Genomic DNA, 14,468 nt, shown 5'->3' with positions numbered 1-14,468 from the left:
CACTGTCTAAAGTACCTTTCCTTGATCATTTAAAGTGCTTCTGCTTACTTTTGTTTTCAGGAAATTATCAAACTTACCACGTTTTTACTGCTTTTGAAGTTGATCTTTGCCAGCAATGTGGCATTCCTGGATGCTGATTCAGATACAAACGGAGAAAGAGGCCATTCTGTGTTTATCAGACTAGTAGATGAACAAAAGAGTTGACCAGAGTCAGGCATGGTGGCACGCATCTGTAATCCCAGTGTTGGGGAGACTAAGACAGGACAATCAAAGGTTGGAGGCCAGCTTCAGAAACATAGCGAGACCCTCAGCAACTGAGTGAGACCCTGTTCCAGAATAAAAAATAAGACCTTTCTGAGGCATAGCTCAGAGGTAGAACACTTCTGCCTTCGATCCTCAGTACCATAAAAAGAGAGAGCGTTTACTACTCTTTTTCCTATTTGCCACCTGCTTTTGCTACTGATTTATTTACATGTGTTTTCCTTTGCGTTCTGATTAGCATTCAGGATGCATGGACTGCTCGGGAAGCGGGCAGACTAAGAACGTGTTTCTTGCCGGAATCATGAGCAGAGGCCCTGGTCCTCTGACTGGCAGTCTCACTCAGATCACGGGCTCTTTGCTCTCACTCTGTCATGGGCCGTGCAGCGTCACTTGGCCCTGATGGAAGCATAGCCCAGGATGAGGCTGCTGTCTACCCACAAGCACCTTAAAGGTCTAAAATTAGCTGTCGCCTGATGAGCTTTGTCTGTTCGTAGCCTACTATAGCTTTCCCAAATCCTCCTTCCCAGGGAAGATAAGCAAAGGTGGATTTAAGATGTGGCAGCTCAAGGTGACTTTCATCCTTAGTATAAAGAGGGTTTCTACTCTGCAGCACAAACAGCCCCTGCCGCCCTGCTGTCCACACCCACCTCTTAAGCTCCAGTTCTGATGGTTTGAGGTCCCACCAGGATTATTCATGCCTCCAAGGTCCAAAAGGATCACCAGGACTGTGATTTGATCACTGAGGAAGCTCAAATAGAAGGAAGAAGAAGATGGGTTTGGTTTGTTTGTTTGTTTGTTTGTTTGTTTGTAAAGACAGCGGATTGGGTATTTTGGCACTTTTTGAAAAATGTCAGACATTTCCTGGCAAAGGAAAGTTGTCAGGTGTTAACAAAATTTTCACTATAGGAAAGTTGCAGAATTTCTTCTTCTGGGGAAGATTTTGGTCTTTAAACAAAAATAGTATCTCTGTTGACTTATGTTTTAAGGGTACCACTTTTTGGAGGCAGATATTTCAGCCTCTGGAGAGCTCCCTTGGCTGGGTTATTCATGCTTCCTAAGGAGAATCTAGCAGTCCAAAACTAAGAGGGGAAAAAAACAGGCTCACACAAATTTATACTAAAAAAATTGTTTAGCCGAGTGTGGTGGCACATCCCTGTAATCCCAGTACTTGAGAGGCTGAGACAAGAGGATTGTGGGTCAAAGCCAGCCTCAGCAACCTAGTGAGACTCTGTCTTAAAAAGTAAAATAGGGCTGAGGCATAGCTCAGAGATAGAATGAATACCCCTAGGTTGAATCTCCAGTACAAGAAAATGATACAAAAAAATGTTCAGGGTGAGGTTTACCAAATTCTTTATCATCTACCTGAAATGTCACCAGGTCACTGGATAAGATGAAACTCTTGGTGCAGATTTAAATGATCCTTCTCTGCTTCTAGAGCTGCCAGACAACATTCCCATGCGTACCTTCAAGTCCCGGACATAGCGGGAAACACAGTTGAGCATTCTGCACTGTTCTCTTGTCCACAGGGAAGGTGGAATTGCAGCGGGGGATAAGGGCTGTGTACCACAACATGCCTCTCCTATGGAAACCAGGCTACCTTGACAGAGCCCTTCAAGTGATGGAGAAGGCGGCCTCCGCCTCGGAGGACAAAAAGCTATGTGAAGAAGCGGTATGTTCCTCCTACCTCCTACTCTCCATATTTGTATAGAATAGGTACTTAACTAGTTGAAAGGGAATGAAAAACATTTCCAATACTGCTGACAAAAAGCATACGATTTATGTTGATGTATGGCTTATTGTCTAGGAGGAAAACTAATCCCCTCCCCAGAAATTCAAGCTAAATTCAATAAAACACTGCCTATTCCACTGACCGCCCCGCCCCCTTTCCAGACGTCTCAGTGGGTGTTTCTATACCCTCGTAATAGTTCTTAGAGACAACATGGCAGCTTTGAGGGTCCCCCCCCACACCATAAAAGCCCTCAAGGAAGAACCTGTGACAGAGATGGTACGAGCTTAATCTCCTTGCGTTAAGCCGCTGCGTGGTGGAGGTATGCACTGCTGAGTCCCTTCCAGGCTCTGAGATGTCACGTTGCCTGGTCTCAATCATTGTCCTGTCCCCAGCCCCAGAGCTCATCCCTCTTAGTCACCAAGCACCCTGGACCCTGCAAAGTAACCAGACTTGGCTCAGACTCTAGGAATCACAGCAGATTCTAAATATATGTGTCTTAAGCCTGTTATAGTAGTGCTGGTGATCAAAGACACAAAAATACACATAAATCCTTTACCAGGGAAATACTCCCTATGAGCTGAGCCTAGTTTGCATCCTTTTTCCAAACTTAGAGGAATGTGACTACCGTGTTGACAGGAATGTCATATGTGTCCAGTTTGGGTGTCACGTACTAAAAGTATTGCTATTGTTCTCTCCAATTTCTGATGACTGGGCCTCTGTGATCCTCAGGGACAATGTGGACCCTTAGTGGAAACAAAGGGTTAGCGGGGTCAAAATGAAAAGAAATTCTGATTTTTAACTTACTCACTATAAGTCACAGAAATCACCTCATCAGAATGGATTTCGTGTATGCATCCCTGGCCTTTGCCAGCATTTTATGTAGATTAGTCTGGTTCCTAATTTATTAGATACTCTGTGAGCTAAACTCTCTGAGGGAGGCCGGCGCCTCTGTCCAGCGGCTGTAACGTGCGTCCCAGCTGGCCTTTGTTGGTTATGGTCTGTTGTGGTCTTTTCTTTGTCCTAATTCCAAACAGTCCCCAAAGAAATACATGGAAGGGGAGGCACTTTAATGCCCGCCAAGCATATTTCTTAGGTTCCTACCTAATTAAAAGCGAACTTGATTGCTGTGTTGTTGATTCACTTATACAAATAATCCTTAGCTTGCTTATTTGTACCGTTTATTTAGTACTGAGTTTTCCATGCCATCTTATAGGGTAATTTTTTTTTTTAATGAACCCAGGGGTATTTTGTCTCTGAGGTACACCTCAAGCCCTTTTTATTTTTTATTTTGAAACAGAATCTTGCCAAGTTTCTGCAGGCCTTACTTAGTTGCTGAGGCTGGCCTCAAACCTGTGCTCCTCCTTTCTCAGCTTCCCAAGTACTGGGATTACAAGGGAGTGCCACCATGCCCTGCTGATAGGGTAATTCTGATTTGCAAAAATATAATCATTTATGTTTTCTTCCCCCTCTTTTTGGTGGTACTGAGGGGGAAACCCAGGGGCTTTTCTACCTCCGGGCTATGCTACCAGACCTATTTTATACTTCATAGCTGAGGCTGGCTTTGAACCTGTGTGGTCCTCCTGTATCAGCCTCCCAAGCGCTGGGATTACAAGCATGAGCTATCATGCCCGGCTTGTTGTTGTTTTTTATTATTTTATTTTTCTGTTCTGGAAATGGAACCCAGAATCCAGAGCATGCTAGGTCAGCACTCTACCACTGAGCTACACTCGTCTATTTCCTCCAGTTTTATTTATAAGAGAAAACTTTTGTAGTGTGTGTGGATTGAACCCAGGGGGGTTATGCCTCTGAGTTATACCCCCAGCTCTATTTTATTTCTCATTTTGAAACAATCTCACTAAGCCTCTGAAGCTGGCCTTGAACCTGTGGTTCTATACCTCCCAAGTACGAGGATTACAGGCAGGAGCCACAGCTCTGTCTCCTGGTTTTGCAGATTCCGTTTTTCCTTTCACCCTCTTCAGCCTCTTCATATGGTGCAGCAAGCTCATGTGGCTTGTGTTTCTGACCCTCTTTGTCTCTGCCCCACAGCTCAGTGTGCTGGACGGAGTGCTGAAGGTGCTGACTTCCCCAGCCGAGGGGACATCAGAGGAACAGTCCCAAGAGGGTGAAGAAAACCCACGCTCAGATAGCCTGATGGAGCAGCTAGACATAGAGGAACCAGAGCAGTCCAAGCTTCCCCAGTACCTGGAGCGATTTAAGGTGAATTGTAGCAGAAATTGAGTGTCTCTCTGCTGTGGTGATGGACAAGCAGTCTCCATGCATCAGTGTCACACACACACAGGCATTAAAAACTGGCGTCAAGCTGGGCGTGGTGGTGCATGCTTGTAATCGCAGCATTTGGGAGGCTGAGACAGGAGGATCTTGTTTTGTGGACAGCCTCAGCTGCTTAGTGAGGCCCTTTGTAACTCAGTGAGACCTTGTTTCAAAATAAAGAATAAAAAATAGAACTGAGGGTGTAGCTCGGAGATAGAATGCCCCTGGGTTCCATCCTCTTACTACAAAAAAAAAAAAAAAAAAAAAAAACTGGCATCAAAAATTACATTTTTATTGCTTCACAGTGGAAGTGGTCTTAAAAGAAGCCAGTGGAAATTGTATTCTTCTTTTTCTACTGGGGCTAACCTGTCCCAGTCGTGTTCACTAAGGCAGGGTGTCATTACCCACTCGTCCCTGCCATGTGTCTGATGGGTGGATAACAGTTTGCCTCCTTGTGACAGTGCCTGACCCCACCCAGGGTGAAAAGTGTCAGGCCGTTTCTCGCATTGCATTCAGTGCGCTTGCTCAGAATCGCAGTTAGACATTCGAGCCACATTTGAGTGTGGAGAGATGGGGTGCAGGCTTCTTTCATGCTGCATGGAAGGCGTAAAGAGGCCTGAATCGAAGTCCTTGTTTTCAGAGCAGAAAACGTTCCCAAGTGTTGGGAACACTTTGCCAGATTATTGCACTTAAATCTGTTTATTAGTTAAAATAAGCCAGCTATGGGAAACCTCTTTCCCCATCTGATTAGGGGGATTCTGTTGTATTTTATGCTCCTTCTTTTCCCAGTGCTTCAGTATGGTCATTGCTCAGCTTCTCTCCTTTATAACTTAAAACTGTGAAAGAAAATTAATGTTCCCAAGGTACAAAGAAAGTTAGTAGTACAGCTAGGCTGAGAATTTGCATACCCATCTTTTCCTGTTAAATTTTGCCTAACTTTGTAGATTTAGAAAGGTTAAAGAAAAAAATCTACTCAGCCCTACAGATTTCTTTTTCTTCTTCTGGTATTTGGGATTCAACTCAGGATCTGGGGATGAAACCAAGAGGCATTTGACCTCCGAGCTACACCCCCTGCCCAACTTTTTTATTCTTTATTTTGAAACAGGGTCTCACTGAGTTGCGGAGGGCCTCACTAAGTAGCTGAGGCTGTCCGTGAACTGCGATCCTCTGGTCTCAGTCTCCGGAATGCTGGGATTACAAGTGTGTACCACCACGCCCAGCTTTATTTTATTTATTTATTTTTATTTTTATTTTTGGTGGTACTGAGGTTCCTGGAAACCCTTCTACTTCCGGGCTACTATCCTAGACCTATTTTTTTTTTTTTTTTTTTTGGAAACAGGGTCTCTTAAGCCAGCAAGGCTGGCTTCGAGCCTGCGCGATCCTCCTGTCTCCGCCTCCCAAGCTATGCACCACCACGCCCAGCTTATTTTTTTTTTTTTTTAAACAAAGTCTCACTAAATTGCTGAGTGAGGCTGGCTTGGCTGGCTTTGAACTGCGATCCTCCTACCTCAGCCTCCCAAGTACTGGAGTTATAGGCATGCACCACTGCACCTAGTGCCTCACAGGTTTTCATTCACATTAACCAAGGTTGTCACACCTCTCCTAAAAATTACTACCTCTTTCTCTTGTTTTGTATATATTTAATCTCAGATAGAAACCTGTTCCTACATTAGGTTCTTAATCAGAATGCACAAATGCATTTTGTGAAAATTGAAAAAAGCAAAAGACAAGTATTTAAGTTGCCTGCTGTCTTTATTCTTTATTTTTTCTCACACACTATTTATTCTCACAAAAGCTTTGGGCAGGAGATTCTCCTCTGATTCTGTGCAGTTAGGATGAGAAAAACTTGCTCATGATTTGAATTTGAACAAAAGTTTGCTGACTCAAAATTGAGTCCTACCGGATGTGGTAGTGCTCCCTCTTCAGCTTAGTGAAGCCCTGTTTCAAAATAAATAATAGAATATGGCTGGAGTGTAAAGCAGAAGTCTGGAGGTGAAGCTCAGAGGTAGAATGCTCCTGGGTTGAGTTCCCACTCCCACAAAAAAAAAAAGTAAAAAAAAGAAATTAAATTCTTATTTTGATGTCCCAGCTGTCTTGGCCTGGAACCTTGGGGAGAGTGATATAAGAAAGAAATTATTTTCATTTTATGTTTCCTTGTCTTCTTGTTTCCTGGTTTTTATTAATGACCCATTTTTACATGGCTGACCGGCCACACCAGGCCTCCAGCCCCTCTGTGGAGCCCTGGACCTCACCCCTTTCCCTGCTGAAGCAGGCCTCTCTGCACTGCCAGGCACTGCCTCGGTCTGTGGAACATGGGGATGTGTGGTATAGGCTGCAGCTGGCGCCACGAGTGCCGCTCCCCAGTGATCTACGTCTTGAAGCATTTGAGTGGATTAATGTTTTTAATTTTCTACTTCTCTAGGAATCTAGCACTGACCAAAGCAGGCTGCCATTTCCAATGCAGCTGCAGGGGAGGCAGCAGGTAGAGGTTACGATGGTGCAGGCGCCTAGGGGAGCCAGCAGAGGGAAATCCTTGAGATGGCTCCCCTCTGTGGAAGGGAACACTAAAAGACAAGCATGTAGTACAGGCATTTGAAGAACACACGGACTGGCTCGCTCCAGCTCTCAGATGCCCAGACCGTTTTGCTTGCATCCTAGAATTCTGATTTTTGGAGTTTGCAGCTTGCTTTGGAATAGGCCAGAGACGTGTTACGCCTGTGCTGACTTTGTGGTTTGAAACAAGAAATGACATAGGGCATCATAGCATATGGAGTTGCACTTACTACGTGTGAGTCAAGGGGGAGAGACCACATCTGGCATATCTTAGCAAAACTGCTAAGCTGGAAAGAATAGCAAAAAGCAGCAGTGTAGCCAGGCATGGTGGTGCACACCTTAATCTTAGTACTTGGGAGGCTACGACAGGATTGCAGGTCTGAGGCCAGTGTGGATAACTTAGCGAGACCCTCAGCAACTTAGCGAGACCCTGTTTCAAAATAAAAAAAAGGCTGGGTGTCTTAACTCAGAGGCATAATGCCCCTGGGTTCAGTCTCCAGTGCCAAAAAGAAATAAACAGCAATGCCTGATGATGAAAGGCAACAGGGCAGCCAACCAACAAGTGCCTTTTCCTGCAAGCAAAGTGTGTGACTTTTGCAAGTGACATGATTGCTTCTCTTTTTCTTCCACCTTCTCCCTTCCCCTCCCCCTCCCTCTCCCTCCCTCTCTCTCTCTTCCCCACCTCTTTGTTTCCAACAGACCTCAAAATCTAAGCTGCAGGCTCTGGGCAGAGTTGAGTCCAAAAGCCTTTTGACTTTGACCATCCAACTTGTGCAGGAAAAGCTCCCCACCTGTGAAGCAGAGGACCTCGCAGCCTATGAGCAGAAACTGCAGCAGTGGGATCAGAAGCGGCTGCAGTTGCTGCAGAGGGAACAGGAGCAGAAGGAGAAGGCCAAGCAGGAGTACCAGGCCAAGCTGGAGCACCAGGCCCAGAAAGCAGCACAGGCAGCAGCCTAACAAGCCAGGCTGTCCCTGCACAAGGCCCTCCCCATACCTCACAGCATTCTACATTGACAACCGCAGGCCTCTGCCCCTCTTCATAAAGCAGGTCACGTCCGGTCTAAAGGCCACAAGACACTGTGGCTACCTATCCAGATGCCAAGAAGGGCTGGGAAGGAACAAGGCAGGCGATTGGCTGAAGTCACTAGCCAATTAACTGAGAAGGGGCTCTTGAGGCTCTGGTGGGGTCCTGGGCACAAGGATGGCTCATGAGCATGAGAAGCCCCTGGTATATAGTGAGGATGGTGGCAAAGCTGTGGCTGAAGTCAGGTCTCCAGCACAGCGCTCTGAATGGCCTCCCTATCTGGCCCTGGCACGTCAAGCCCAGGCAGCAGTGGGTCCCAAGCCCCTGTGCCTCCCTTGCCCTCTGACACAGGCATCCCCACGAGCCGCCGTGATGCCTTGCCTTCCCACGTCCTCCTTCCTGCACATCCTGCCCTCCGATTCTGTGCTGGGAGAGACCCGGACAGGAGTGCGCTCAGGATCATCTTCCCACTGGCTTCAAATATTAGGCATCCAGGGTGACAGGTTTAGAATATAAGAATGGGATGGGGGCTGGATGAGGGCTAATTGGATGATGTGTGCTTGTATATCCTCTCAAGTCTTGTACTTCCATGTGATTGATATATGACTACAATGCACCAATTTAAAAAATAAAGTAATTTTAAAAAATAAAAAAATAAAAATAAAATAGCCTTTACAATGAAAAAAAAATAAAATAAAAAATAAAAAAAACCTGTGACCCAGGCCCCGGCTGTTCCGGGGTCCGGCGTGCCCCGCCTGACCCCCACCCGTGAACCAGGGTCTTACAACCGGGCCTGGTTTCTCCATGGATCTGGCGTGCTCTGCGCGGTCCAGCCCGGGGCCCAGAGTCCTGCGACCCGGGCCCCGGCTCTTCCGGGGTCCAGCGTGCCCCCTACCACTCAACATTTTCTAAGGACTCACTGTGAGCCAGCACCTCAATCAGCCCCATAATGTGCACCATTATCTCCATGCTATTAAGAAGGAAGTAAACTAGTACCTCACCCAAAGCCAGCTGCCACTGTCCTCCCTGACACCACCTCTACTAGCAAACAAAGGACTAGCCCGCGTGGCCTGCTGACCCTGGCTGAGTGTCATGACCACAGTCGGTGCTGGTGTCTTGGCTCACCAAGGGCAGGGCATTTTCAGCCACCCTTATTAACATAAAGAGGAAGGGTTAATTATAAACCAAAAGGCAACTTTTTCCTTAAGAAATGAATGGCTGTCACAGTGTGAAATAGCTGATTAATCCTTTGGCTCATAATTGGCCTTCATTTTTTCCTCCCCCTGTCCCTTTCGCTCTGTTACGGATTTTGTGAGAATATGGTTGTGGGGAAACTTCCCAGGGACCCCTGTTAGGGTCCCGGACACAATTTCCCTCAAACCACAACAAAACCCAAAACGACCCAAAACAGAAAATTACCGTAGGTTCTTGTCCTAAGCTAAGAATAAATATGCATAGCTTGTACAGTTGCTGAAGATTTAAAGAAGTTTATTAAAAGAGAAATACAGAGAATAGGTACAGCTCCATACCAGACTGGCATGGAGGGCTAACTCAAATGAATACACCAAAAGGATCACACGTGGACCGAACTTTTTATACTCATGACCTCCATCTTGTTTACGTAATTCTGACATAGTGACCTTCCCTGTAAGGTACCTCCCCTTACCCTGTGAGGTGCCTCCCCCAGCAAGGTGTCTCCTTTCATGAAGGTCGACCCCTCCTACCATCTTAGCTAGCTTATCCAATCATGTAGATCTGTCTTTAGATAGAGAAAGGCCTAGTTCTCCTCTCCTATTGACTTGTTAATTACTTTTTGCTATGTTAATTTACATTGGAATAGTTGCCTGCTTTTAGGCAGAAACCAAGTCCTTGCACAGATTTGCCCCTCACCCAATTTTTGAAATATATTAACAATCATAGCTTTCTCAAATCTTCCTTGGCCATTTCCAATACTGGTACACACTCTTTCAGTCCTTGCTCAAAGAGGCTCCTCTGGCCCTGTACCGCAGCCCAGAGGATCCCTTCCACACAGGACCTCTTGGAATCTCCCTTTCCACTCTAACCCTCTCCCCAAACTCCTGTCCTGAACTGCAAGATGCTCTCCGCCTTACCCAGTGACTTCTGACCACAATTATCCTCTAACCTTGCTGACATTGCCTGCGGGACTTCCTCCATGCAGTGGACAAACTGCTCTAGGTACCGTGATCCACAAGGAAAATACTTTCCATTAGCTGACCTGCCAAGAGTTGCAGTGAGACTTCCACCCTCACCTCTAATCTGAAGCCTTGGACCTGGAAATCCAGTCTCTTGTCATTCTGTGACCCTTGCCAAGCCAGCTTGTCCCTGTGACTCCACCTATAAACTCTTTTGCCTTTACTTGTCACTCAAACCTTTGATCTCAGAATTTATGCTGACCCGCTTCCTTTCCAGTCCAGGGCCTGCGGTCAACTATCCCACTGATATTCTCATCAGCATCTTATCTCCCTGTATCCACACCCACTTGCCATTCTAGGACCTGTGTCCTTGAACCCACCAGATAAGGGTTGAATTTATTACCCCTGAAAAAGATTGAAGCTCTAGACCCCAGTACCGTAGCTTCTGACCATAGTTGAAAACAAGGGTTTTGTTGTTGTTGTTGTTTTGTTTTGTTTTGTTTTGTTTTGTTTGCGGTACTGGAGATTGAACCCAGGGACCTTCTACCTCTGAGCTAATACCCCCCCCAGCCCTATTGTTTATTCTTTTTTATTTTGAAACAGGGTCTCACTAAGTTGCAGAGGGCCTCACTAAGTAGCTGAGGCTGGCCCAAACCTGTAATCCTCCTGCCTCAGCCTTCCAAGTAGTGGGATTACAAGCGGGTTCTATTACACCTGGCTAAATAAGGTCTTTTCTTGAGGTAAGCAAATTAAGGGTTAGAGTCGGCCCTAACCCAGTATGACTGGTATTTGAAAAGGAAAAATGTGATGGAGATAGGTGCGCGCAGAACAAAGACAAAAGGAAGACAGGTCACAGGGCCGGGGTGAAGCATGTGCAGCTGGGGGATGCCAGGCTTGCAGCAAACCCCGGGAGCTGAAGAGGCAAGCGACCCCTCGGCATGGCCCCCAGAGCTGCCCCCTCCTAAGCCATCCAGTTTGGGGCACTTTGAAATGTCTGCCTTAAGAGTAACTTATGTACCCCTTATCTTTGCCCCTGGCCCACTAAGTGTTAGTATATAAAGTATATTACGCTAAATTTCTCTACAAAATTAAAGATTGTGTCCCAATTATCTATAAATGACTCTGTTTTGACTTCTGTAACTCTGCTGCTCTGCATGAGCTCTCAACTGAGCAAGTATCCTTGCCTGCCTCTTCACCAAGAAAACTCGGCCACAAAACACAGCCTCAGCCTCCTTCCTGCCTTAACACTGCCTTATCCTTACATATCTCTCCATCATCCTGCCTACTTTCAAATGATGGCTATCCCCTTCCTTCTTCCACAGGCTCTTTATTTGTGACCTTAACTCCACCTGTCTGCCTGTTGCAGAACCATCAAGAATTCCCTATCAGACAGTATCTCTTAACAATTCCTTCTTCCAGTTCTTGATTGAAGACCTATTTTAGGGTTTTTTTTTTTTTTTTTTTTTTTGTGTGTGTGTGTGTGTGTGTGTGTGTGTGTGTGTGTGTGTGTGTGGTACTGGGATTCCTGGAAGCCCTTCTACCTCCAGGCTACACTCCCAGACCTTTTTTTTTTTTTTTTTTTTTTTAACTTTTGGAAACAGGGTCTCTTAAGCCAGTGTGATTAGCTTCAAACCTGTGCGATCCTCCTTTCTCAGCCTCCCAAGCACGGGGATTACAAGCGTGTGCCACCATGCCTGGCTTCACCAAACTCTTTGAAAGGGCATGTGGCACTTCCTGGCTAGTTGCTGTTCATTCCACTTTGAGAATTTGGCCTTGTTTTACCTCTGCTGCACAGTGAGGCCATCAGCTGCAGTGACCCTCTTTCCTCTCTGAAGTGTTCGGCGCTATTCACCCCTGTGGACCCTCCTATGCACTTGGTGTCTGCTGTGCTTACTAACTGCCAGGCTGCCTTTGTGGACTCACAGCATTTGTTGTATACTGTGTGCCAGGCGCCATACTAAGTGCTCTGGAGTTGACAAAGACAGGTCATTCATACAGATCCTAGCCTCAAATAACTCAGGCTTTACCGAGGTAGAAGAGCCTCCGCCTCTGCACCCGTCACTGCACACCTGAGAGGTGTCAGAGTCAGGCCGACTGATGGGGGAGATCATCGGAAAGCACTGCAGCCCGGGAGATGGGAAAGTCTCTAATGAGGGGGATAGCCACCTGCTTTGTACTGTAATTAGTCACAGAGGTCTGTGTGGTGCTACCCTGGCGGGGAGACAGCCCTCCTCCATGGAATCTTGGGCCAAGTAAGTACATTCACGATAAAACACTTTAAATTGACCTAATATGAACGCTTCTGGCTTGATTTGTTTTGACCTGCACACTACACTCACCTTGACAAAAATAAAAGAAGAAGAAGAAAGAGCAGGGTGTTGGAAAGAAGAAAAACAACAGTGAGGTACAAACATCTTTCTCCCCCTTGGGGCTCTTTTCTCTTGACACCAAAACCAAACCTTGTATTTTGTTTTCCTGCTTTCTGGTTGGCCCTGGATATCAGATGTGTGTGTGGGAAGATTGTAGATCTTATGAGAAGGAGTCAAAACCCTTGAAAACAAGTGGATTAAAGTCATCTTTTTTTTTTCTTTCTCTAAATGAAGAGAGGTAGCTTTTTTTTGGAGGGCAGGGGTACTGTGGCATTGAACTCAGAGTGTTCTACCCTCAGAGCTACACCCCCAGACCTTTTTTTTTTTTTTTTTTGGAACAGAATTGAATTTACTGAGGGCCTCTAAATTACTGACCCTGGTTTCAAACTTGAAATTTGTCTATCCAGCCTGCCAAGTACTGGGATTATAGGCATGCAATACCCCATCCAGCTGGAAACAGCTAGCACTGACTGTCTGTCTTTCCCGGGATATATTTCATCATTCTGGTTTTCCTCTTTGCTGCAACAACATGAGGGTTGTACTCAGAAAAGCTAATAATTATTGAACCACTTCTTATAGCCAAACAGCATTAAGATTTTTTTTTGGGGGGGAGGTATGGGGGATTGAACCCAGAGGCATTCAACCTCTGAGCTACACCCCTACTGCTTCTTAATTTGTTTTTCCCGGAAACAGGGTCTCACTAAACTGCTGAGAAACTTCCTAATTTGCTAAGGCTGGCTTCAAACCTGTGATCCTCCTGCCTCGGCCACCTAAGTACTGGATGTGCACCACCACACCTGGCTGCACTTTACATTTTAAAACAGTTGCTAAAAGTTGCTGAGAATCTCACTAAGTTGCTGAAACTGACCTCAAATCTGCAATATTCCTGTTTCAACCTCCCACGTACTGATATTACAGGTGTGCGCCACCATGCCTGGCTTATTAAACTCTTTATATTCATTATCTTATTGGAAATATAAGGATATGATGTTATTACCACTGCACCTTAAATATAAGAAAACAAAATCTTAGAGAAGCAATTAAATACCAAGGACACCTCAATGAATGGAAGAGCCACGATCTAATTCCTAAGAACTGCTCCTCCAAAGTTGTTTCAGCACTGTTTAGGGTTAAGTCTCCCCTGAAGCAGGCAAGAGACAGGAATTTGAGTGCAAGTATGTGGTTGGAGGTGACCCGGAAAAAAGCAGGGGAGGGAGGGAAAGGTTGTGATAGGGGAGAAAGGCAAGCCCAACAAGGGTGCAGAACCGAGTGGGTCATGGGGAGACTCGCTCCTGCTGGGGACTCTCAGAGTATGAAATGCAGCTCAGCAGCTTCCACCAAGGGGCAAGACAGCAGGGAAGTTTATGCATGAACTCCCTTGGCTGGGGCACCTATGGCCCCCTCCTGGTGCAACACCAGCACAGGACCATGACCAGCAAGCACCTATGGGCAGAGACCAGGAAGCCATCCATCTTCTGGTGGGATTGTCTGCAGGTGTGCTCAGGACTAAGCCCAGGATAGTAATTCTTAGCCAAGAGTGGTTTCTTCTCCAGGGGACATTTGGCAATGATTGGAGGTATTTTGGGTTGTCATAACTGAGGGGCAGCTATTGGGAGCTAGTGAGTAAAGCCAGGGATGCCAGTAAGCATCTCACAGTGAACCGGATAGGCTCCCGCCTCCCTGAGGACCATCTTGTCCAAAATATAAATAGTGCTGGTGTCAGAAACCCTGGGCAGGGCACCCAGTGGACTTCTGTAGGAATGTAGATGATACCCAAGAATAATATCTGTGGCAAATGGCAAATTTACAAATGATATTCTTCAGGCTAGAAGAGTAACATTAGTTTTTTCTTACCTAACTCTGAAAATGAACACAAAATAAAAGCGATGCCGAGTGGCTCATTATTCTTTCTACACAAGGTTCAGCAGGGAAAATGGTAAAGGGTGATTTATAGGATTTTGATGTCTGGATATAACTGGGCCAGGAGTCCTGAGTTCCAAAATAAAGATGCTGTGATGCGACCTTACATGGGTCAGGGGAAGATGATTCCATTGGTACCTGGCAACCTCCCTAATGTGGATGAGAAAGAGACAGCATGTCAGTGGGCT

At 46.0% G+C, this 14,468-nt stretch overlaps 1 protein-coding gene across 1 annotated transcript in view; it reads left to right on the top strand.

Moving 5' to 3' along the window:
• The window catches only part of MRPS27 (mitochondrial ribosomal protein S27), a gene marked incomplete at its 3' end in the record, with an annotated part of 97,961 nt that extends 90,190 nt beyond the window's left edge, over positions 1-7,771 (top strand). Inside the window, exons 9-11 of the mRNA XM_080704405.1 lie at positions 1,788-1,930; positions 4,037-4,207; positions 7,514-7,771. Coding sequence (XP_080560531.1) covers positions 1,788-1,930; positions 4,037-4,207; positions 7,514-7,771 — 572 coding nt within the window. The remainder of the gene's footprint in view (positions 1-1,787; positions 1,931-4,036; positions 4,208-7,513) is intronic.
• Positions 7,772-14,468: the final 6,697 nt, after the last annotated feature.

This window comes from Muscardinus avellanarius (assembly GCF_963383645.1).
Source record: "Muscardinus avellanarius genome assembly, chromosome: 1".
Classification (NCBI taxonomy): Eukaryota; Metazoa; Chordata; class Mammalia; order Rodentia; family Gliridae; genus Muscardinus; species Muscardinus avellanarius.
This window is presented reverse-complemented; position numbering and strand designations above follow the sequence as displayed.